Genomic DNA, 26,693 nt, shown 5'->3' with positions numbered 1-26,693 from the left:
GCAGGAGAGCCGCATTTCCCACAGTGCAAGGCGCTCTCTCAAACTGCTTTTTAATAATTTCCAGAGCATGTTGTGAGACAGCAAGCGCTGGCACTCTGGCCCATGACTCGGATCCCTTCCAGGCGCACACTTCAGGACTCAGTGAGCGTGCTCAGTAATCTGTCACTGTAAGGGACAGAGGAAATGGCTGTTTTTAAGCGAGAGGATACAGTTTCATCCCACAATTACATCTCTCCTGTGTTTACAGATCTTTTCACAGAGGAAGAAAGGATAGTCTCACATGTGGTGCAGAATTTCAGGGTTTTCTTTTTTAAATCGGAATTACTTTTTCTTCTAGAAGGTTATGTGAACTAAATGCTTTCTTTACCAACTTGAGTTACAAACTATGAAATGTAATCTAATTTACAGTTGAAATACGCAATTTGCATAGTGAAATATGACTCTCTTTCATGTCTTACAGAAAGATTTTGCGGCACAGTTGGTCCAAAAAGCATTTCAAGTTTTAATTAAAGTTTCTTTTACAATTGTTTTATTTGCTGATTTTATCACTATTGTTGTGTTTTTAGGGTAAAATATTGTCTTGATGTCCTTTCCTTTAACCACATCTGCAGTAATCTCTGATTACAAACATGGAGTCGTCACCTCATCAATCATCTGCACCTCAGCAAAGCGGAACTTGAGGATTTATGTATCACAGTGTAATGTTTCTTTCCTTTCAGGAGTGGCAAAACTCCATTCAGAAGAATTCTGGACTGGCTTTCATTGAACTAATTAATGAAGGAAGGTAATGTGCTACACTAAAGCATTTTTTTTGTAAAAGATTGTAATTTTCTGCAATGCAAAAGAGGTTGTGGAAAAACTGTGCAGATTATCTGTAAAGCTCCTGAATACTCTGTTGGGGTTAAAGCTAAATAAGACTGTTGTAGCTATTTGTGCTAAGAATATCAGCACTCCAGAGCGGTCTCATTGTCTCCCTCCCTCCCTCCTCTTCTTTGGGTGTGGCCAGACTTTCTGTAGAGCAGATCAGGGGCAGCTCAGCCTGCTTGCCCATCTGCTGACCCATCTGGCCTTGCCTTCTGCATGCCCAGTATCTCGCTCCAGCTCCAGCCAGGTTTCTCTGCGAGTCCCCTGCTGGCCCTAGAACAAAGAGTTTTGAATCAGTGGGGCCACAGGGCGCTGTCCGCGGTGCTGCTGACAGACACATCATTTTCCAGTCTTAAGAAACTGTACACCACCTCTGCTTCAGTAGACAAATCTAGAGGTTAAATCTTCTACTTGCACAGCGTAGCTAACATGAAGCATACGTTTGTGGCATTCCCAATACCCAGGGCACAAAGTAGTTGTCAATTTTATGCTGCAACTTTTTAAAAACACCCTTTTACTGTGAGATTAAAGATTAATATTTAGGTTTATGACTAATCCATTGCCGTCCATTTGAAAGCATTAAAATGTATTTAAAATGATTGCTTTTTTGTATGCTATGGTAGTTTTAAAATCTTACAAAAGAAATATGAATTTTGCCTTCATGGGAGTCAAAAGAAATATTAACATTTCCCTTATTAAATAATATCAACATCTGGTCATTTTGGTGCAGTTGCCTGTGAGCAAAAAGGTGGAAAAAAAGTATTTGGCGACTTAAGGATTCAGATGATGTTTTTTTTTTTTTTCTTTTCCCATTTTAGCTTTTATTTTGAAAATAATTTAGAAACATATTTTCATGTGCATCTCTAGATTGCTTGGACCTCATGGTTGGCGTTTATGGGAATGACATCTGAACATATGTGCCGTAGATAGCATATGTGTCTCCTCTTGCATCTTCAAATATAACTTGTCAACTTTTTTTGTTTAATCTATTCTTAGTTTTGAAGCGAATCTTGTCAGCCTGTGTTTTTGAACTGCGAACTTCTGTCTGGTATTGAATGCTTGTCAACAGTTAAAGAGTGCAGCATCTGGATTACAGATTCCTTTGGAACAAAAGGGAAAAAGTACAATCTGTATAAAGCACTGGAGAGGAACTGTGGCTCTTTTAATTAAATAAAGCTAGCCTAATGGTGTGTAAAATTGTATTTAATCTGCAGAGAACATCCAGGGTGTTCCAGTTTAAAAAATGCAAGAACGAAAATGGATGTTGTATTTAAAATCAGACTAACTTGAGCAAAAGAGATTGGCGTTTTGGTCATATGTGTGTCACTCGGAGGTATCCCAGATTGTGACACTTTGGCCCCTCCCAAATACCACAGAGGGTACTGTTAGTGCCTTGCAGCTTAACACAAACAAATGATGCTGTTTATCAATCTGTTCTATTATCCAGCAGAATGGGAATCCATGTTTTTCCTTAAACTCGGTCCATCTGTAGAATTTTCAATAACACAAATTATTGACATTCAGTCACATTATTGCATTCAGTCTTTCCTTTGTTTCAAAGGTTGCTCTGCCATGCCATGAAGGACCATGTTGTTCGGGTGGCCAATGAGGCGGAGTTCATCCTGAACAGACAGCGAGCGGAGGATGTCCACAAACATGCAGAATTTGAGGTACTGATATGTGTCAGTTAAAATGTGGTGGTTAAAATCCCACTCCAACAATCTTTTGCTCTATTTCAAAGTAGTCTCTTACTTATACTTGTGACATTTTTAGCCAAAATCAAAAACCCTGTGTCGTTTTCTAGGATATGGTTTCTGCAAAGTGGCAGAAGTTCATTAGAAATTTGCCTCTAAAATGTGGACCGTTGCCCCTCATTTCCCATGATCCCTCTTGTTTATATGCTCTCCCAATAGCTTAACAACCTCAACCTAACTTTACCAGTGCAACCAAAATGGAGTTATCCAGCTGTACAGTTTTTAGCCAGATGCAGCTCAGATGAAGACAACGAAAGGCATGGATCTAGTTGTCTACATCGAAATGGAGCGGATCAGGGAGCTTGTGGCCTTCCAACTCTATTACCTGTCAAAGCTACAGGATTTTTCCTATGGCATTTTCTTATTTGCTCCTGATTCACACTGATTTGAATAGAAAATTCTTAGAAATGCAGTTTTAATCTTAATTTTCATCATATACGTCCTACACCAAAAAAAATGATACAAAAACATGTTAAAAACACCAAAGACATGATTTTTTTGGAGTGGCTCTTTAAGTAAAGAAAAAGGGGGAAACGGCTCCAAAATACTGTATTTGTAAAATACTAGTTTTTAAAATGAAACATTTTCACCCTGCAGAGAAAATACAATTGTGAATCTTCTAATGAGCTCTGAACAAATCCTCTTACGATAATTCAACCATTCAGCTTAATGTTCTTTGTAATCGTGCCCCCATGTGTCCTCATGAAGTGAATTGCTCCCTCCTAAAATGATTCTAAAGCCATGTAATTACTAAGTTCAAAATATGAATTTTGGACTTCGATATGAGCTTTTAAAACCCAATTTCTGCTGAGCAAATACTGTAATTATCCTATAGATTTAAAACCAACCCTTTTAACTCAGAATAAATACTTTAAAAACCCTATTATTGTTGCTTTCTTTAATTGGAGAAAAGGAAAAAGTGTTGACCAGTAAAAAACCATAAAAACATTATGATTTTTTTGGTGCTTTTTATAGTCGATCTGTTGTTTATTGGATTTGTATATCACAAATGTTTATTAATCAAACTGAACAAACAAATCGGTGGGCTACTGCCACCTCTGCTAACCGCCTGTATGTGACGAGTGATGAGTTTCTTATCTGGGAAGCCCAGCCATCCTCAAACAGCTGCTTGATATACAGTTTCTGAGGATCCTTGACCCGCTAGATAAACTGGAAGAGACGGCTAGATATGCAATGTCAAGGGAAGGGGGAAGTGTACCTGGCCCCATCTATTCTGTCTGCCAACTCCAGACAGACTACACTTTTCATCTCGGCCCGACGTTACTTTATTACCCACTCTCCAAGATTGAAGATTCAGGACGCAGATAAGACATTTTTACAATTAAGTTGGTGTCAGGGAGAGGCGTCATACACTTGAAAGCGATAAATAATGTTTGATATTTGTCACAGCACCACGTGGTAATGCGAGGTGACGGGCAGAGATTGAGTTATCTACTTTATGAGGAATATGTTGAAGTATAATATCTGACAGGATTCAAATTTAAAGCTGGGGATTCAATTAACTCCCAGCCTCTGTTTGCAAATTAGATTGTGAATATTAGCAAGAGTTCCCCCAGGGTGGACTAGTAAGACGATCTTGTTTGAGGAGGAAAGAAGTCGCATGTGCGCTTTTTAGATTACTTTTGCCTACCTGGAATACTTTGACACTTACTTCTGGAAATGGATCCAAAATAAAAATAAAATTTTATATTTTTATGTATATATTACATGTTCTCAATCAATTGACAATTGCTTTAAATCCTAATTTTCTACACTGTAGGGTTGTAAACATTTATGGACTTCATTCTTTGCTGAGCTATTGATCATTTCTTTCTATTCACTGTAACACCTTCCATGTCCACCTAGCGGGGAACCTCATCTGTCTGCAGTTAGTGAGTGTGCTGCCTTCGCGCGTTTACCATGATTTAGTGCACTCCTCCAAGGGAGCTGAAACACATTTCTCAGTTGTCCACTAATATCTTTATGCACTCAAGTGCATTGGCTGAAGCTGTAACGTGACGAATGCTCCATGAGGACAAATACATTTTATTATGACTTCATTCAAGGAAAAAAAAAAAACCTTCTATTAGCCCGACATCACTTTTGTTTGTAGATGATTTGCCTAAATCCATAAATGTTTGAATTTTTTTCTGTCTTTTCCTTTCAGTCCCATTGTTCCCAGTATGCTGCTGATAGAAGGGAAGAAGAGAAGATGTGTGACCACCTGATCACTGCTGCCAAACGCAGAGACCATGTCACAGCCAACCAGTTGAAGCAGAAGATTGTCAACATCCTCACCAACAAGCACGGTGCCTGGGGTATGCCCAGCCAGAGGTGAGTCCCCTAAAAAAAAAAACGAGTTCAATTCTAGATTAGTGTGGGCCATGTTCTGTCTTTCACATGAGCTATAACCATGAATTGTTGGGTCCAAACCTTCAGGACAAAAGTTACCTGTTCACAGTAATCTTCAGCCAAGAAAGACCAGCAGTTTAATGTTATTTTCCCAGGATCCGATAGGGTCAGCAATTGGGTCAGCAAACGCAATTATGGTGCGGAGTGGCTTAATCCCCAGGGGACAGTTGATTGGCCAGTCATAGCACAATCTGAGGGGAATGACGGGGGTTGGGGTGTTACTGCAGCATTGTCCAGGCATTCTGTGACCCCCTCAGTAAAACTAGCACCTGGTGGTAGTTCCAGCTCTCCCCATGGGCATGTTGAAAGAACAAGCGGCTCTCCTGCTCCTCCGCCAAATGACTCACTTGAATTCAGAGCCTGAACGATTGGGTCCAGTGTGGTGGAATTACTCTGATACTATAGAGGTTTTGAAAAACATGACAACTGTAGAGCTCCAGTGATGCAAACAGTTGAGATATTTGTTTAGGTTGGATTTGTCATTGGGCTTTTGTTTTTGCACAGCATATCACGCATTAACCCTTAGTGGTTCGATCAAATCGGCTGTTTACTATGATGTAGGAATGACACCAACCTCCATTAGTACAGTTTTCATTCAGACTTTAACATGACGGTTTCAAAAAGTGTTTAGCTTTAAAACTTGTGGGTTAAAACAAACATAAAACATGTGACACATTAATTTGATACCCCTTAAAATAAAACCCTGGAACTTTGAGTGGAGCTTCACCTGTTTTTTGTAGACAATTTTCTCATTGTTTTCACTTTGTCTTTGCTTTGTTTGTGGATGTCTCCACCACTCGTCTCATCTCCAGGCAGCTCTGGGACTCCCTTCCCTCAAAACCTACATCTTCAGACTTGCATATCAATCCTAATTCATTTACTGTCTTTTATAATTGTATTCATTTAACTATCAACTTATTTTTGCATTGTGTTTTATGTCTTGTTAAATATGCCATATTGGGTGCCCAGAAAGGCACCATATAAATAAAATGTATTTTAAGTACTATTATTTATATATGTTTATTTTGTCTCTACACATTTGTTATTTTACATAAAAAGCTGTTAGATCTCAGTTTTTGGGATTTTTTTAAGTAAAAAAACGGCAACATTCACCAATTAGAATTGAGTTTTTTGGAGAGTTTCAGGTTCATTGTGAAATTATTGTGTAATATCAAAATATCTGATATTAAACAATGCCACTAAAATCTGTTTGTAAAGATTAATCAATAGAGAAAATTGTTAATTATAAATAACTCAAAAAGGCTCCTGACTGCTGAGGGTTAAAGGGATTATTACAGTTTTTACACAAACCTATAGGAACTGATGTTCCAAAGCGTGCTCCCTTTGCTGAAAATAGCCGCGTGACTGCGAGAAATTTTTAAAGATGCAATACAGATGGTCGGCCATGTTTGCTGGAAATGGTTAGCTTCTTAATTGAAACAATATTTTATATTATTTTCAAGAATGCATTGGTTCTTATAATGGTGACTAGCATAACTCTTTGTTTCTGTTAAAACTGCAGATGTCAAAACGAGTTTTGTTTGGCTTCCTTTAATCAGTTTTTGCAAAACCAAAAAAAAAAAAACATAATTTGTCTCAATTTAATTCTAGTTCACAGACATTAGCATGCACATTAATGTGTCATTTCAAATTTAAAGACATTTGACCCTTATAAATCCATTATAATTGACTAGAACTTGGATATGCCTAAACAAAGAGAAGAGAGGGAAAACAATCTGTTTTGTGTTATCCTAATACTCAATGAGAGGGAGGGCTGTGACATCCAAGAACACATTTTCCTAAAACTGACTAAGTCTTAACAACATGTAAAAATGCAGCGGGTTGAATTCAAGGCCCTTCTTCAAATATTTATGAAGTCCCTCTCGAAGGCATAGCATTTGCATTAAAACAAAAGGATAGTGAGCCTGGCTGCATTGTAAATGATACCAGAAAACTTCCAACAAATTCAAATTTAATGGTAACCTGCTGGTGAAGAAAAATGATGCAATATGCTCATAAGCTTGAGGCAAGGTTGCAGTTCAGCAGCTTAGTCTTATTCACTGCTACATTAACTTTCCCATTTATGCTGCTCTTGTAAAATATAAAGCCCTGAGGCTTTTTAAGGTGACTGTTATGCTGGTGTGTGTGTGTGTGAGTTCATGAGACAAGGGGGGAGAGAGGGATTTTAGCTTGAAGTGTTTGTTTTTTACCCTCATGCACAGAAATTGCTTTACCTTTAAATCCTGAGTTCTGCCTGGAGATATGCCAAAGGTTATTTTTCATTAGTGCAGGCAACCAAATTATTTTTGGAAAGGCATTTTACAGACACTAACATGCTTTTTGTCATTTTCTTTACTAATATTAGTGAATGCAAATGTTTATATCAGGTTTTTATTATCTCTGATCACTTTTCTCCCTGAGAGCCACCTTATTTTACACCCTGCTGCAAGTGTAGTAAACTACATTAGAAGATAGTGTTGCAGCAGGTACGACAACAGGCGGCTGCAAGGTCACAATCTGTGCAAGCCTGCAAACCAGCTGCTCCACAGTCATGTGATCTGACCAAAAAATAAGCAGATAAGACCCTGCAGTGGCTGCTTTGATCATACTATATGCTTGCTTGATGATGAATGTCCCCCTGTATGGAGTTAGCATAGAAAAATCAATAGCCCTCAAATTGAAACAGTATAGGGTTGTATTGATCCACTGTGCTAAATCAAAATGAGGACACTTTGATACATCTCTCCGAGACAGCTCTCTGCTCAGTAATGACACACTATCAATTTTAGCTTTACACTGATAAATCAACTTGAAAATTGGATGTCAGAGTTCTTTCCAGCAAGAGAGTGATTTTCCCTGCCCTCTGGTCCCCTCTGCTGTTGACCTCTGCACCCTGCCACTGGATTATAAAGTTCAGGCTCGTCCAAAGTGAAAGTAGATGTCAAGGCGAGACTGATGAATGCACTGAAGACTGACATAAACAGCTTTTTTTTCAGCAAAGGACTACTTAAAGGCCAACTCTTATGATGTTTTTGGTGTTCTTAACATGTTCCTGTGGTATTTTTCTTATGCTAAAAGGCATTTAAATGTTAAAGTTGCATTTCTTTACTCAAATTGTTGTGAATCAGGAGCAGATGCAAAAAACATGCATTTTAAAAAAGGTAGTAAGTGTAATGTAGACGTAACCAAGGCAAGCCACAATCTCCCTGCTCTGCTCCATTCTGATGCGTCCATAGATCCATGTACGTCTTTATTTTTCTTGTCCGAGCTGGCATCTGTCTCAGAACTGTGAGGCTGGATAGCTCCAATGTTGCTCGCCATTTTTGTTGCACCAGTAATGTTAGGTTGGGGTTATGAGGGGCTGTAAACTAGCGGGAGAGCCTGTAAACATATGGATGATGGGAAATGAGGGAAGGGTTATTTCACAACAACACTCCCACCCACAAAAAAGCCAAATTTCTAATGAACTACTGCAGTTTTGCAGAAACTGTCCTAGAATTTTTTTTTTCTTTTGTATTTTGGCTAAAGCCCACATACTCATAATTGAAAGATCACTGGGGACACTTTTGATTAAAAAAGTGGGACTTAAATAGTTTCATTTAGCAGCAAAACATAAAAATATGTTGATTATTATTTTTTATTTTTTGTCTTTTCAAAGCGACATAAGGCAGACGGGAAAGTGCCAAAGCATGCAAACCTCTGTTTCCCACACGAGGATGGCAGCATCATTGACAGCTGACAGAGGAGTCTGCTAGCCTCCACAGCAAACCTTAACCCTACCTGACTGCTCTATTGATTGTCAACATTTCTTCTGTATAATTACTTTTTTGTGGCCAAGGAGAGGACAGAAAATGGAGGCATGTATTGATCCTGCGGTAAGGCAGTGAAACAGCCGTTTCCCTTGACTAACAGTGAATTTCATCTCTTGCGTGTGAAGAATGGTAACAGTCTGCCTCTGGATAATAACTTTGTGATGAAATGAACCTTTTTATTCACTTTGTGCCCAGAGTATTTTTCTTGTGTGAAAGGGTTATCAATTGTAATAGAAGTCTATTACTAGGGGGTGGGCCCCTTCAGAGAGATGTACAGCCCATGAGGGCTTTATGTCTGATATCCCCTTCTGGGGGAGAACACAAAGGTTATTGTCTCTGAGTTTGACAAGATAAACAATAATAAACAGCACTGAGAATTTTAAAGGCAATAAAACCCGAGTTGCAATATGTGGTTTCAGATGTTCTTGTTGGTAAATGGAATATTTTGTTAGGCACTGAGAGAAATGATTGCTAGAAGAAAATGTAATACTGTTTAAATTATTTTTTGATAGGTTTATGCAATTAAATCGTTTTCTTTTTTTTTGTTAAAAGTTGTTGTTGTTTTTTATTTATTTAAAGGAAATATTTTAGAAATTGGTTCACTGAACCGGTTTTGTTATTCACCAGTGTTTCATTCACTTTTTAGCCTGCTTTTGAGAAAAAAAAGACTGGTATTTTTTATTTAAATTCTCTTTGTTTCTTCTTTGTTCTAGCTCTCTAAAATATTCTCTGCTCACTTTTGTTCTTGACCTAGTCCCTCAGGGCTCCCTTAACCTTGTACATTGTGCTAATTATCTTTGGAAAGAGGCCCGTTCACATAATCATTAATTTCACTGGGTGGTGAAATTGAGCTGGGCATTGCTCGACTCTGCCACATTTCCCATGAACAATTGGCCCCGCTGAGCTTGTGATTCAAAGGAGTTCACCCACAGTCCAGTGTGGCTCCCTATCCTTCGTCTGAGGCCGTATGTCTTTCTTCATTACGCCAGATGACCTGGAGTTAATGTGTGTTGTTTCCTTTTTGTCTTTTTCCAGCACTCTTTTTCACTGTGTCTCTTCTCAATTTTTTTTGATGACATCTTGGATCTTTGTTCTGTAACCTTTGGTCTGCAGCAGTGTTGAGTAGTGATGAAAAGTAAAAGAAAAGACGATAAAAGTCTTTTGTACCTTTTTTTTTTAGCCCTTTGTGATAATATGTCCATGATGATGTCCTAACAAACACTAAACATTTGGAACCCAACAGAGATGATCAAACCTGATTTGTTTTCATTGAGGAAATTGCTGTGCATATTTTTCTAACTTTATAGGCGGCTTTGAACAAAGCTGGTGCGTCCCCATATGGCTGCCAGTCTCATGTTGTGGTACATATGATTTTTTTTTTTTTGTCATGTGTGGCATCATACCAGAAAGACTAATGCAAAGATAATGGAAGAAAATATTTTCACATGGCTTTGGTTTAAATTTTTGCTGACAAAAAGACTTTCATGTTTAATGCTCTTATTATTAGGAAAGTACATACATTGCTGTTCAAATTCCTGTACTTTAAATCCAAGCAGCCACACTTTCTGAAGTTCTTGTTGTTTTTGTGAATATCTAGGCCTTTGAATAGTTTCTCCTCTGCAGTTATAGGTGTGCATGTGCGAGTGATGGTGTGGCCTTGCAAATAAATGGCAACCTGTCCAAGGTGAACCCCGTCTTTGCCCAACTGTAGCAAGGACAGGCTCCGGCAACCCTGTGACCCCAAAAGGGATGCAGCGAGTTAAGAAAATTGATGGATAATACATTTTTGGCTCAATAACAGAATCTAATGGCTGCTTAACTTTTATTTTTGACATCTTTCCCAAATCATCTGTTAAATATACAAAGATAAGTAATAAAACATTTAGGGTTAGGGTACCTTGTTATAAACACTCCTGTTTTACTTTGACATTTTCATTTTGGGCCTATAAGCATTTTTTTTTCTATAAACGACAATAAACCATGTACAACTGAAACAAAATGATGATTCATAAATAGCAGAATAAAACTTAATAACACCCAAAAATGTACAAGACAACTTGGCTTCTTTTAAAAAAAAAAAAAGAATGGCTTCTGTACAGAACTCTACTGTTTTTAGTTTTTTTACTTGTTATACTAAATATTGTTTCACTATGGCCATTAGTTACATGGGTAAAAGCATAATGACACATTTATTTTAGTAATATATATTTGGCAGACATGCACAACGCATGTGGGTTAAATGTGTGCACGAGCAAAGGAAAATTAATTTAATAGAAGTCTTTAATTTTGACTGCTCATTAAGCCTCCATTTTTGTTGCATTTTAACTTCTAGAAATTCAACAAATTAAGTTTTAAAAAAATTTGAAATGCAGTGACGTATGGGTCTCCAACAAGTTCATTGTTTCCTCCTAAGGGGCTGAATGTTGGTCTGTTGGGATGCTTGGTAAAAAAAAGAATAGACCGCTTGTCCTCAGAGTTAAAAGCAATGTCCTCAGTGTCTCTGTGTGACACAAGCCAGTCTCTGGGCTTTTGAAAAGAACTGTCACTGATTAGAGGCATTTATTATAATCGCCCCTTATTCATAGTACTATTAGCATCTGTGAAAAAGAAGTTTGATAGCTTTTATTGAATCAGCTTGTCCCTGTCCTTCCTGCTGACCGCTGCACATAAATCCCCATTGACCATAAATAGAACAAGAAATAAAAGAATCTTTCATCACAAGAACTTCAAGCCTTTTCCATCCTGTTTGATCCACTCTTTTTTTCACCTGTTCTGGTTTAACTGACTTGAAAGTCACTATTGCTGAATTTCAGAATAAAATAAGTCCGACGAGAAACTCTTATTGTGGCAGCATGGATTTCATTTCGAAACAGATTTCCTTCCACATTAGGACTTTAACAGTCCCCTCTAAATTAACTTGACTAGCGTTTCTATTTTTTGAATATTTAATTTCTGTATTATTGTATAAGGTGTGTTTCTTGGCATTTTGGATCCTTTCAATGCTTCAAAATTGTGTTTCAAAATGATTGAAAAGTAACCAAATGGCAGAAAAGGACAAAGAAAATATCACCTTCCAACACAACAGCCTTGGCAGCATTTTTTTTTCTTTCCTAAAATAATGTAATTTGCTAAATCAGTAATTGTGTCCCCGTTTTGTCTTGTTTTGAAAAGAACTAGTCATTTTTGTCTATTTTTTTTAAACCAAACCCAGTCCTTTTGGTATGATTGCGCTTTAAACCCAGCAAACCAAAAAAAAAAAAAAAAACACACCTCAACTCTAGCTTCTTGAGGGACGACGTGCTTTAAATGTCTATTTGAAAGAGAAGAGAATAGACGATACATCCTTTGCACATTTATCCTCCTGCACTTAGCAAGTCTGAAAGCTTCCATGAATGATGGTTCTGCTGTTTCCTGTAGGTTATCAGTGCTGGAAAATTAGCTTTTAAAATGCGGTTTGAAATCCATTTGGAGGATTGATGGGTGATGGAGCTAATAAATTTTGCCAGTTTCTAGAGGGCCGGCTTAGAGCAATTTTTTATGGTTGTCACGAAGCCAGACACATTTGATGTGTGAAATGGGGAGGTCTCAAACCAACTCTGCCTAATGAATCCTATTGCATAGGCAATTTGTTACATCGGCAGTACAGGCTGCTTGCTATCTTTCTATTAAGGTTTCTGAGGCAAGATTTGTCTTTTATTGCCTTTATTAAAAAATCATCATCTAAGCCTGTAAATAACTGAAGAATCGTGTGTCTGTAAGACTTACTGATAAATTATTAAGCAGAATGGTAAGCATTTGTTTGCCAAATTCAATAAAAGTTCATTATGGACATTTAAGCTTCATGCAACTATGTCCATGAAAAAATTATTTGCGAAAATTAAAAACTTTTTGTCTTATTCCCAAAAGTACTTATAAATCACTGAGATGTTCTCAGTTGAACTGCTGCCAATCTTTGGCTGGGAGTTCAGGATTACTCTGCTTTACATCTCCATCAATCCTTCTGAGCAGTTTTGGACCACCCTGAAGAAGAAGTTCCTTCTCTAGTCTTGTGCTGAGCTTCTACTTTCACTTATTGCAGGTGCCGCTCCAACAGCAAAATGGATTGCTACAAACAAAGCCAATTTTCCTGGGACATCAGATTATTGCCCTCTGAGCCATTAATCAGTCTTTGTAACCTGAAGGCTTTGCATGTTCATTTGCTCTCAGAGGCTTGGCTTTAACTCCTCTTAAAGTCCCTCTCCGATCATCTTTTAGTTTATTTTAAAAGTGTTCCCGGTGTTCTTTTAATTATGATTATGCCATTTTTAGACACATTTTTTTTAAGTTTTATTTTCTAGGGCATTGTTTCTGCAGAGCAGCAGGAGTTCCTTAGAAATTAGCTTCTAAGTTGTGGGCAGTAGTAAGCCTGCCTCATTTCCCATCATCCCTTTGTTTACACTCTCTCGTGCTAGCTTACAACCAATCAAACCCCCATCCTAGCAGTACCAGTGCAACAAAAATGGCAATCGATTTTGGAGCTATACAGCAGTACAGTTGTGAGCTAGATGCAAGGTCAGACAAGGAAAACATAGACATACATGGATTGAGTCGCCTACAAGTGGATGCATCAGAATGGAGAGTTGCAGGAAGCTTGTGGCCCGCCGATTGTTGCTTGTACGTCACACCTACAAGCTTATTCCAACTCCATTTTGTTGTCTGCTCCTGATTCACAACAATTTGAAAAAAAGAAATACTCAGAAATGCAATTTTAAGAGATGATAGATGAGATATTCTTTATTGATCCCACATAGGGGAAATTCAATTGCTACAGCAGTTCAAAAAGCAGAGAAGAATGATAGCAATGTGCAAAAGAGAATGAGGGGTGTTTAAAAATGTGCAAAAATACAAATACAAAATGTGCAAAAATAGGAAAAGTAAAAAAAGTAATAACTTATGTACACTGTTATGACATAACGTATGTTATGCGTAATAATAAAATTAAATAAAGTAAAAAGTAAAAACACTAAAAGCCATAAGTAAAGCTTCACTTTATTTAAATATGTCATTAGAAAAATGCTGCAAGGAGCCAGTTTAGCTCGTGCTGGTTTGCGCCGCCTTCCGTCCGTGAAACCAGGGTTCGACTCCGGGCTGCTCCCTGTTCCCTTCTCTACCTCTGTGCCGGTCCCAAGCCCGGTTTGGGAAGGTTGCGTCAGGAAGGGCATCCGGCGTAAAACATTGCCAAATTTACCATGCGACTTGTTCGCTGTGGCGACCCCTGATGGGAGAAGCCGAAAGAGGAAGAAGATTAGAAAAATGCTGCAAGATGATGTTAAAAACAACAAAACCACATTTTCTTTTAGAGTGGGTCTTTAAATGACCAATGTTGCTCAGTAAATCTGGGCATTGCCAAGGTATGCAAATCTTTAAAAAACTTCAGATTTACCATCCACCAGTATCTGCCCTCTTACTTGGGCTAAGACTTAAAGGGAAATAATCTTTGGCAATAATCGCCCGGTTGCCTCCAGTGGATTTGCATTTTTTCACACTGTGTAATCTTGCATTTACAATATCATTTAGGTGGGTGTCTCTTTTCCACCCACTGACATCTCTCTTCATCTCACATAAGCTTTGGGGCAAGATTGGCAGGGGACAAGCTCAAGGCATTCAGCCTTGCTTTGCATACTCATAATACTACGTTGATACAACACATACACACTTGAGCGCACACGCTCACATATGTTCACTTATGATTGATACTTAACCGAAACTGAGCTCTTGTTGATGTCAGAGCCCAGCTAAGTCTCCTGAGCCTCTTGATTTCTGACAACGCTAGATATTCTATTCAAGCAAGAAGCAGGATGTATTTTGAGATGTGATCCTCTGTAACACTTTAATCTGTTTAGACTGCTTTTGGTGCTGTGGCAGGAAAGGGGGCAGAAACTATAACAGTGAAAGTGATGGCTGCCTGCCAGAGACTTACTGTAACCATGCTGCAAAATTTCCACTTGGATTTGAAAACACAAGAGTGATCCAAGGTTTTATTGGAGCGCAGGTTCAAATCCAGTTTTTATTGTAAAGGGTAAAAACAACATATTCGATAATAACTGAAGAGAACTGCTTTAGAGATCGAATGAATTTCAGATGTTTTTTTTTCAATTAAGCACTGTTTTTGTAGAATTCCCTTTAAAGCAGTCTAGCAGACTTTTTTATACCTTGCAGAGGAAACAAAGGTTTGTGCACAGTTAGAAAAAGAATCACTCGTCTTTTTTGCTGAATGGTTTGCATTTGCTGCAAGCTATAGAATTATCCCGGGTCCTCACTTATGTTGGAATAATCATTTACAAAGATGGTTACCACATGCTGGAGGAGCTTTTTTTTCTTTTTCTTTCTTCTCTTTTACTGCCCTAATTCACTGTTATTAATAATGAATAAAAATGCAATTTTCAATTGGATTGCTCCAGGGCCCTGGGAATCATTTCAATGAATATTTCAGCACATTATTTTAATCATGGTTGCACATATGCAGCAATGGGAGGGGGCTTTGTTTTATAGGCTCATGCCTCAACCGCCCCAAGACCCCGATCATTAAACTCCACGCTGTCTGCATCGAGGTTCTTACCTTTGATTTACAAGACTTGTTAAAAAACATTGTTAAAAAAAAGGAGGCAAGCTGTGCCATTTATACTTGTAATTTGAAGCTGTATTTGTAAATGGGGGTGCCTGTGATTTATGGGTGCAGTGGTTGCTGCTTCTCCCCGCTGTTCTAGTGCCTGGGCTTTAGCAAAGCCAACATAACTGGGGCCTCTCCGGCGCATGCCTGTACTCTACTTACTAAAGTCTGCTATCTGTGGCCTGATTTTCCTTCTCAGATGTGATAAGAAAGTAGCAGCGGGAAATTGGCTTTGTCTAAACCATCGTTTCCCTTGTCTTTTTCAACAGTCGGCTACAAGATTTCTGGCGTCTCGATTACTGGGAAGATGACCTGCGGCGGCGGAGAAGATTTGTCAGAAACCCATATGGCTCCACCCACTTAGATGTTGCATGCAAATCCTTGCAGGAGTATGGTGAGTGCAATATATCAGTTGCAAAAGTCTTTACATCCATTGTTTTATTGTTTTGTTTTAAACATCACAAAAACACTGGATGGTTGAAGATATTCAGCAATAACAAAATCTGCAAAATACAGTATACAGTACAGACACACCTTCTCATTGAAATGAATGGAAAGGTGTGTCCAAACTTTTGGTCTGTTCTGTATTTTATTGCTGGTATTTTATAAAATGAAGCAAAAAATAAAAATAATGTCAAATATTTCCAGGATTTTATTCCTAGAACATAAACTTTTAACAGCAAGAAGTCAAAGTAGACTTTCATGTATGATTTTTTTTTATGTCTTGTTTTGACCCATTTTTTTGTTATTTTGTTTTATTAAATGAAAGTTTTCAGGCATTTTTTTTTTTTTTTTTTTTTTTTGCTGAGGTCTACAGTCTGACCATCTGCCTACACCAGGGCTGCCCATGTGTGAGACCTACCACTTTGTCTTTTTTCCAGTTCTCCCTTTCCTCCTTGCTGCCGATTAGCTGACTCAAGTGTTTCTACATTCTGATTGACTGATCAAACCTGATCCAAGTAATCTGCAGCTGGTCTACACTTTCTCTAGAATGTAACCTTTCAGATGTGATCATAGGTTGTGTGTCTTTTCCTCTCACATGAGTCCATTTGCATCTGAATACTTGGTCCATGAATCGATACTAACTTTTTGGCACCACAAACTTTTTAACCTAGATGGATTCAGTCTAGGTATTTATTTATTTAGCATTTAAAACTTTTAAATTTTCTTACCGGCACTTTTTATTTCTACTGACAAAAATAAATGTCTTTGACTTAAAAACCTGGAATTTTGGGTCTTTTAGACTGTTTTGTTCTTTGTGGCTAAATAAAAGTGTGTCATTTCAATTTATTCAGGTATAGTTTGATGAGTTGTAAATAAAAAAGGTTTTCATATGTTTAGTGCACGCAACACACAATGTGATTCACCTTCAGCCGATTGAACTTCACCTGACATGGTTGAAGCAAGCTTGTGATTGGACATTTTTTTGCATACATCACATGTACATAAGAATGCAAACAGCGAAGAGCACAACAGGAAGAGAGACTGACAAAGTTTGCCATAAACCAATTATTTACTTCCATATCGATTTTATACCTTTTTACCAACATCATCATGTTCATTTCTGTGGTTTTGAACCGATACTGCTGTTACTCTCAGTGCTATATTGATTTTTATATCCTTTACATCCCTAGAACATAGTTAAACAAGTTACTGTTAGGTGTCAAGTTTCACTGACTGCAAAGTAGAAAAAAACTCAAACCTCGTCAATACTGTGTAATCCTTTGAATGTATGTTATTTTAAACTCTTGGTTTAGTTTTGTTGAGTTTTTGCAGTAAACATGAATGTGGGCACAAAGACTGAACCAGCTGTGATTTCGTCTCATCTTTCCATTCAGTATTTTTCCAGAAAACTTGACCTTTGGCTGCAGATTGAACGTTTGTATTTGGTATTAATCCTGCTTGCTGTGCAATGGCTTTACTGGTACAACATTACTAGTGCTTTACTCTTTATGCATCAGACAATCAAACAAGCAAAGCTTTAACTGTTGTTGTTTTACAGTGTAGCTAACTCAATGATCATTAGTTCATTTGGTGTTCAATTTTACATCCAACTTTACATTCAAATCATGTGGAAGCAGTAAAATAGTCTTGCATTTGTGCTTCTGTGTTTTTGGACAAATGCAATTTAAAGAGTTTTAATAAAAGAAAACACATTTCTTCTATTTATGTTGACATCTGAAAAAATAATCGAAAAAGATTTACTGTAACTAACCGTAAAAGTGTATAAGATTAGAAAGATGTGCTAACAGCACTTTTCCTTACTGCTTTAGTTTAGATTCCAAACTGTTTTTATGATGCATTATTATTTTTGCAAGCATTAGGTTATGAACTTGCTCTGTTGAAAACAATAACCTAACCTAAAAGTCTGATTTTAGAAGCTTTGGGCTATAAAAATCAAAACCAAAAGAAAAAGTAAGTTTTTGCAAAGTTGAGCATCTTGGGGAAAGAAATTGCATTGCATTGCATCAACAGCGCCTGTCAGAAAATAAATACCAGCAAACCACTAAAACAGATCAAAACATCAGTGGGAAACTCTCCTCCCATCTTGCAGCATTCTGCGCCTGACTTTTACTTCACATCTCACTTTAGTGGGGGAGAGATAATGAGATACATTTCAAATTATTTAAATAAGGGCTTAATAGGCTAAATAAAGAATCTGTGTTTTAGAGTAACTGTTAAATGTAAAACCTACAGTACTCCATTTTCTGGGTATAGACCAAAAGAAAACAATTATTTTTGATGGGTTTTGTTTAATTTGAGACCGTAAATACTGCAGTTAGGATGGCACAGAATACATGTGTTTTCTTCTATAAACACATTCAGAGATAAATAAAAGAGACTGAAACATTATAAATGTCAAATCTTCTTTTCTTGCTTTCAAGAGGGTTAGCTGTGATAAAAACTTTCATATTGTGTTTTTTTTATCCCTCAAAATCCTTGCTTTTATATCTTTAAAAGTCAATCTCATAAAAAATAAAGCTGTGTTTTTTTTAAGAAAACTGCACCATAAAAACCTCATGTTTGTATAGTTTTCTTGCAATGCCAAATCTATGCGTTAGGATTATACATTGGATACATTTGCTGCACATTTCACTCCAAATGTTGTTTGTGTGATATATTATCTGTTTTGATTTTTGTGACTATTATGACACCTGAATCTTTTTCAGTCTTTAGTCTTTTTTTTTAGCTGCTGTCTGGCACTAAATTGTTATGGTGGTTGACTGAAAACTTGTTGAGGTCCTGCTGGCATGAGGTAGTTTTAATGAGCAGAATAATGTATAAACCTGACAAGTGAAAGAGATTGCCTGCAGTTGAAAGGCTCACTGGAAAAGGTGAGCTGCTTCTTCAGGCTTTTTTTCCGGCAGGCTTTGATGTGATCGCACAGCAGAGGCCAAGTTTCATTTTGGAGTTAAAATGAAAATCATCTTTTTTGTTCTTTGCTGGAATTTCATTAGATATTCTGGCAGTGACAGTAGGCAGTTTTAAAAGTAGCGTGGCATTTTTAATTATTGTGCTATTGAGATAAAGACATGCTTTATTTTATTTTATGTATTTTTTTGCAGATAACCTTGTTAAATAGGCTGAAAAGTTGGTTTGCTGTCGTAACATGCAAATATGTTCTCTGTCAGGATACTCTGCAACCTTTCAGTAAGTCTCTGGCTGTACTTAACCTCGGTCGATATTTAAAATCGGGGCTTTAAAAAAATATTTTTTCAATCTTTTTTAAATATGACGACACGTTTCACTTATCGGTTAAACTGTTTGAGGGGCAACTATTTAGCAGTTGGAATAATTGACAGTCTTTTAAACTGACTTGATGGGTAAAGTGACAGGATTGTGACACATTTTCATAAACAACTCAATAAGTGCTTTATACGTCGTGTTTTTAAAAGATCAAGACTTCTTTGATAAAAAAAAAAGGAACAAAGCTATTTGGTTTCCTATTTTAGAAGCTGGATTATGTTGTTTATTAGGATTTCTGAGGAATATCACGTCCAACTCACTCATTGTTTTTTTTTTTTCTTTTTTGTAGCCAAAGACAAAAATCTTTCAATTTGTCTTTTAAAGTTAGACTTACTTTGGGACAAGTTTTTTTTCTTTCTTCTTTTTTTAATCATCAGGGCCAAGTCCTGAACAGAACGAACACTGTCCCACACAGCTTATTAAAAAGGATATAGAGCTGAATGAATTATTTACAATTTATTTTAATCTATATTACACTTTATTTTTATTTTTATTCATGCATCTGTGATATGTGTGTGTGCGTGCCAGAGCATGTGAACTGATGGGAGGTTAAACTCTGCTTCATTGTCTATTAGCAGTGCTGACAGCTTAGCCAGCACTTTTTGTCTTTGCCCTTTTGCCTGTAATAACCTGCCGTGTTGCAGCTGGCCTCCACCCCGTATCAGACTATATTGTTAGGTGATTGGAATTGGGCAAGCATGAAATGGAAGTCACGTTAATATTGATCCAAATGTTTAACGGGGTGTTTTACCTCTGAGTGTCCTTGCTGTCTCAGTTGAACTGAACAACTTCTCTTAAAGCTTATTGCACCAGACAGAGATCTTTATAGCTTTTTACTTGAGCAGACTCTGAGGCTGATATGTTATTTACCATCACCAAAGTTATAATACTGTTTTTTTTAAATAATTTATAATACTAAAACACTGCCCTAAAATTCGGGTTGTGACATCATAAACTTTGCTGGACAAAAGTTATCTGAGATGCAGGTGTGAAGCAGTGACTGCATATGTTGGACTAATTGACCCCTCCCCTCTCACATTCCAAACAGGAAGTACCCATTGGTTCCAAGAAGCCAAAATCCCATAGACTTCTATTAAGAAATAAACAGCTATTACTCAGTCATTCTATTTGTCAGAATAATCATATTTGCTCTAGTACCTTTTTTAACATGTTCTTGCTAATCCTAAAATTTTGCATGATATTTCTTCATGTTATAATCTGACCAATTGGATGCTTCAATAAAAGCATGTGCTGGCCTCGAACCTTCAACCTTTGATTGACAGATCCTCCTGAGCCACTTTCAGTGTAAGGGGTGTGGACTTTGACCATGCTCACTCCTGTTTGGCGACAGTAGTAGAGTAGAGTTCGACTCAGACCAATCACTGTCGACTCGCTTCAAACATCCAATGGTGATTGAATTGGCTTCCTTTTGCTGGAGCAGGAGGTAAGACATTATTTAGGGGTGACATCACACCTAACTGTCTCGCTGCAGTTCTGGTATACATTAATTGGTATAGAGCATGTCTAAACACTAATATCAATGCTTGTGTCAGAGTAGCAGTTGTAAGTTTTTGCTCTTTTCTGTTGTGATGTCTATCAATGGATGTCTCGTCTAATGTATCCCAAGATTAGAAAATTATATCTAAATAAAATTTAAAAAAGGCTCAAACCCTGCAGGTATGAATTGGCACGTTGAATGTAACATTTTCTGAAAGTGAAATAAAAAGAGGAAATAATGCATGTGTTGAAGGTTTGGGAAGAGGCTGTTGTTGTTGTTGTTGTTTTATTCTTCTTCCTCTAAAAATGACACAGCAGCATACCAGTGGTTAACAAAGTTCCATTTGAACCAACCACACAAACCTTTAAAGAACCACTGGGACCATAGTTGACATATCTGCCTGTAATAACCAGAGACATATTTGGTGCCCACTAAAATGAGCAGAAACACCTCATGCCAGCTGTCAGGGATTGTGTTAAAGAAGTGTTGAAATGTCCTTTTTCATTAACCTATTTTGGTTTTGCTTTTAGTCAAATTTGAAGCAATTTGACAGGATTAGAGCTTTATTAAAAAAAAGGTCATCCATTGGTACAAGAGCACAAATCTTTCATTAAACAAAATGAAAATAAAAATACTTGAGGAAAGCTTTCCTTAGCAAAAGTAGAATACCTAACGATTGTTTCAGTAAGTGAACCTAATTAAGGCACGTATACTAGGCCATGTGCATGTAGTATTTGAAGTATACTCGCTGAATAAGATAATAGGAACATTTTAAATTTGCAATATAGATGGGATATAAAAGTAAACTTCAAGTAAACTGCCTCACTTGTATAGCTTAGTCAGTCTGTTAGTTCATTTTGGTATTTTCCTATTGAACTCTTTGTATTCGTGATCCTTTTGAGTTCATGTTTTACTTCGAAGCCCATCGAGACGACTGTTGTTGTGATTTTGGGCTATACAAATAAAATTGAATTGAACTGAATTTAATTGTATCTCCTTGGGTGTTGACGCGATCAACGTGACCACCAGATTTTGATGTTGAAAAGAGCGGCGAAAAAAAAAAAGAAAAGAAAAGAGCAGCTTTTCATATCGGCTTTGTGCCGATTTGCAACATATTACTAATTTGTTACTTAACAATGCAAAGTCGCTTTTCTCTGCGACAGAATCGTCTGCTCTCAAAAACATCAGTGCCTTTAAAAGCTATCTATTCTGTTCATGTCAATTGGGGGGAGGAGTTTAACAACTTGAATCCATGTGTTGTTGAAGCCATGTTTTTTTGGGGGGGCTGGTGGGTGGACTCATTGAAATGTTTACGTTGTTTGCTCTTGCCCAATCTGCCATATTTGGCATGTTTTTGAATTTGAGTTACTTTTTTTTTTCTTTTTTAATGAAAGCAATCTGCACAAACCCTGGCTTCATTGGTAATTCAACATCACCTGTGGGCTTATTTCTATTTATAAACGTACAATTCAGCTGTTCTTAAAGTGGCCGGAAAGTTACAGACTTCAGTTTGTGTTTTCCTAAGTCAAGCCCAAACTGAAAGTACTCCAAAAATTTGTCACCAAAACTATAAATATGAAGCATTATGTCAATCACTTACGCCTAATTGTCAGGATAATCTTCAAAGAGCAGGCATTTTTAGATGCCCCAGACTGAACTCAGAACTGTGGATCCTGGATGACACCCTGGTGATGAGATCTTTATAGGCAGCCTCTGTTGTGACAGCCGGCAAAAGCTCTGCAGCTTTCTTCACGGAGTGTAATTAGTGCACTCTGAGGCAGTTTCAGCTCAGTGATTTGAACATTAGGACCCAGGAGACTGGTGATTGCTGGCTTCTTCAACCACTGCTCCTGAAAAGCTTGAAAGCAAGGGTGAAAGATACATTTGTAAACTCTTTTTCTGTGTATTGGAAACTGTTATTTTAGAGAGAATCTATAGGTGTTACACTTTCCCTAAAATATATCAATAGACCCACTTCGATAAAAAAGGTGTTTTTGGTGTTTTTAACATGTTCTTGTGGGGTTTATCTGACGATGGATGGCAGATATTAAAGGGCTTATACCATGCAAAATCAATTTTCTGAGATTCTAAGTGTATTATAATGTTCATTCCTCACAAAAATAAACCCCAAAATGGCATTTTGATCCGTTCACGCATTTCTGAGTGTTCCTCTATAAACCTACGCTCTGAGCACTAGCCCCTCCCCTTCCCCTGTGGAAACAATTTGAATTTTGCAAAGAAGTGACCATACAGTGTGGTAAATTGTTCTAATAATGTTCCTTTCCAAATTATTTGATGTGGAAAAACAATGGGGTGAACTTCATGGAACTAAAATGGGAATGAACTTACCATTGTTATCATTGTTGTTGAAAATAATCATTTTTGTTTGTACAAATATTTAATTACACTTGATTCTCAATACATGGAATCAGGAAAACTTCACTTGCACTGTTCAGTACCCAGGTATTTATCTGAGTCACACTTGTTGAAGTTTTGCCTCAATATGTCCTTAATTGATTTTAGGTCAGTCAATCGGATCATTTTAATTTAACTAAAATCGACTATAAATTGGATGCAACCACAAATTATGATATCAGTCGTTGTTAAAATGAATCGTTAGAACAGTTAAATGCAGTTAAGAATAAATCTTGACTGTAAATACAACTGTTGACTGGGCTTTGTGGAAAAAAAAATTTTTGAAATGATTATTGTACTAAAGAACTTTTTAATTCAAAAAAGGGGGGAAAGTGGGGCGGAGCCGCTCTGCTCGAACAGTCAGACCAATACAACTCAGAGGCTAGTGCCGCTCTGTAGAAACTATGTCCTAGAAAACGATGCAGGTTAAGAATCATGATTAAAGGCCACTGAGAACACTTTGAAAATAGATCAAAAGTTGATTGGAAAGGGACTTTAAGATTTTTAAGAGATCTCAAAAATTCAAAATTAGTTCAAAAATTAAATGTATGTATTTAGACTGGGTTGGTAGTCCTACATTTTGATGAGATCTTGTGTTTTTAACAAATGTGACTGAAACAACAGAAAAGATGTTAATGACTGGTTGGTCATTTGTACTTGCACGTGACCAGAGAAATAAAACATCTTTTTAAACCATGATGTGAATGAAAATCCTTTAAGAAAAAATAGTCAAATCCTTCCTGGAACATTTATGAATTTGTTTCCTAATATTTGTCAACAGATAGTTTAGAAATGATTCATATTAAATACTGATGGAAGAGAATGTTTTTGTCCTCCCATTGAGTTTCTGAAAACATGAATTTCTTTTAAATCAGTTTGACTGCAGGCCCAGTAATAATGACAAATTGGAGTCTTACTGTAGCACTTTTAGTACAACACTATCTCCAAATCCTCACATACAAGAACTTAACTATTCCTGTCTTTGTGACAAAATTTCCCATTTAGTAATAGAATTAAACACCATATATAATATGTAATATGTGTGGCACTATTGCTCTTTGCTACCCAACATCCCTCCCATCACCCGCATGCACACGCACGCACGCACGCACGCACGCACGCACGCACGCACGCACACACACGTACGCCTGTTAAAGTCATGCCTTTTCATGCTGAAATCAGCATGGTTTATTTGGTCTGTATAGCTCTTTTTCAACTTCTCAATCAGACTGTTAGCCATTCAGCTAAGTGTGTCCTCATTACCTTAGAGCATAATGATGGTTTACAGAATTACAGTTTTAAGTTTCACCCTTTTTGCTTTGATTTTTGACCGCTGGCTGGCTTTTGCATTTAACGCAGCACGTAATTCATTCCTGGACTGCTTCGACTTCTTCCCCTCGTCTGAGGAAAAGCACAGCAGATATGAGACAGAACAGGAAGCAGGCTTTTTTTTTTCTAAACAGCCCTGTTGACAACAGTCAAATGTGACCTCTTCAAGACAAGGTACATGTTCCTCAGGAGAGAGAGAGGAGAATTAAGCACTGTGCTGAAAGGAAACGTGTCACACGGGTGTCAGCCACCTCCTTTACCTTTGATATGTGTTCTTCCTTTTGTTCACGTAATTTTTTTTCCTCCGGTTATTGCCTACATTGGCCTTCAGGAAGACAAATCCACATAAATGTTTTAAGTGGCTGCATGGCAGCTTGGAGATGGGCTGATTCATGCTGGTTAATGTCTTGTGAGACCTCTTTGTTTTTCAAGATGTGTGAACATATCTTATTCAATAAGCAGGTTTCACTATAGCTATATGATGAAGTCTCGCTATAAGCAGCCTTTCTAATTGTGTTTGCTGTTCTCCTCTCACTTGTCAAAGCTCCAAAGGAACCAAATGATATCTCTAATCTACAATGAGCTGCTATATTCCCCGATTTAGCTGTTGGTCTTATAAGATACGCGTTGAGTTTCATTGTTGACCCTGTCTAAAAATAAAAGCTGAAGCACCTGTGATGTTCAACTATTAAAAATAAATTGCTTGAACAGGTTTGCACGAATCCCTGACATTCTTTCATATGCTATGGCAGGTACATTATCATACATCTCTTTCATAACGTTTTTCTTGTGCTTTAGGTTTTTATGTTCTCCCGTTTCTGTTGGTGGCATCTATTCTATATTGTCTGTGTTAGATAGTCATTAAACTATGTTTAATGGAACATATTTGGTAATATATGTTTGTTTTTCTTTGTTTGACCGTAGCATTTTCTGGTGCCTCTTCACTAAAAACTCTTTTCACTCCATAATAGGACCTAGTCAGCATATAACTGAGCTAAAGTGTGTTAATACAAAGTTTGTTGCTAAACAAAAGTTACATGACTGAGTCTAAAGCTACATTCACACTGGGCATGTGACACACGTCCAAGAATGTATGTTTAAGACTTACTTGTATTTTCATTTAGCCTATGGTGTTCACACTGGACAAGCAGAGAGGGGCTTCTTCATCTTTTTCTTCTGTTACTGTTTACTAGCACATATCCACGGAAAACGCTTGGTGCAAATGTCGAAGCGGTGAAAATCTTGCTCCGGGATTTTTCTTTCACAGCTCTATTACAATTCATGAGAGACTTGGTGTCATATAATTTGACACCAAGTCTTTCAAATGGTTCCTTAAATAAAACAGGACGTCATCCATATTTCGTATATCGCCACCAAATTTGAGTCTCTTGTTGGTCAATGTTCAACCTGATTTAGCTATCAATGAGAGTTCCATTGCCGTCCATTTTGTACGTAGAGCCCAAAAACGATCTTAAAATCTCGCGTAGCCATGAGTGAACGTGAAAATTTTGAACGCGAAACCCTGAAATGCGCATGTATTAACATAGACTTTTCATTGAAAGTGGTCGCTTGAACTTGCATTACCAAGACATTGCTTTCATTATTTGATGATTGGATGTATAATCTTCCATACATCAAGTACATTAAAAAAATTTGCTTTTGCCTCTTAACAAGGGTGATTGTGTTATCCATCAACTACTAGAAACTAAAAAATTCTTGGCAACAATAGTTTTAGTCCGTGCATAGAGGTTCTGTTGATTTAGACAATTATATTAACAAAAGCTGCCTGTAGCACTCCATTAGTCTTTGTCCTCAAATACAGGCTAAATAAATTCTGAATCTATTTTTCCCCAAAGCTCCCAATCTTCAGAATTGTTGGAAGGGTTTGGGACTGTGATTCTAAAACATAATAAATACCTTTTATTAATTATAGAAAAAGAATCGTAGAAGCCATGTTGATTTAGTCATCCTGTGGGTGTTGCTATGTCATCTTTGATGTCATCTTTGATGTCAATTATGAATACAGGTTGGTTAACTAACCTCAGAAAGGTGTGTTTCTTCTGAAGGCCAAAAATGTTTTGACCAAGATTGCGGTAAAAAAAAGTATGAATGAACGTTTTTTTTAATTATGTAAATAACAGTAAAAAATTATCTGCAAATTAGATTGGGTTTCAAAGACTTTCGTTTTGCTCATCATAAAAAAAACAACTGTT

The 26,693-nt window shown here is 37.2% G+C and overlaps 1 protein-coding gene across 4 annotated transcripts in view; it reads left to right on the top strand.

Annotated features, from left to right (window-relative positions):
* Positions 1-26,693, top strand: part of LOC101155372 (neurobeachin) — a 215,693-nt gene that overhangs the window by 112,572 nt on the left and 76,428 nt on the right. For all 4 annotated transcript variants that reach the window (XM_023961238.1, XM_023961236.1, XM_023961240.1 and 1 more), the window contains 4 exons: positions 720-784; positions 2,426-2,534; positions 4,786-4,952; positions 15,761-15,885. In XM_023961238.1, the coding sequence (XP_023817006.1) occupies positions 720-784; positions 2,426-2,534; positions 4,786-4,952; positions 15,761-15,885 (466 nt within the window). The remainder of the gene's footprint in view (positions 1-719; positions 785-2,425; positions 2,535-4,785; positions 4,953-15,760; positions 15,886-26,693) is intronic.

This window comes from Oryzias latipes, chromosome 13 (assembly GCF_002234675.1).
Source record: "Oryzias latipes chromosome 13, ASM223467v1".
Classification (NCBI taxonomy): Eukaryota; Metazoa; Chordata; class Actinopteri; order Beloniformes; family Adrianichthyidae; genus Oryzias; species Oryzias latipes.
This window is presented reverse-complemented; position numbering and strand designations above follow the sequence as displayed.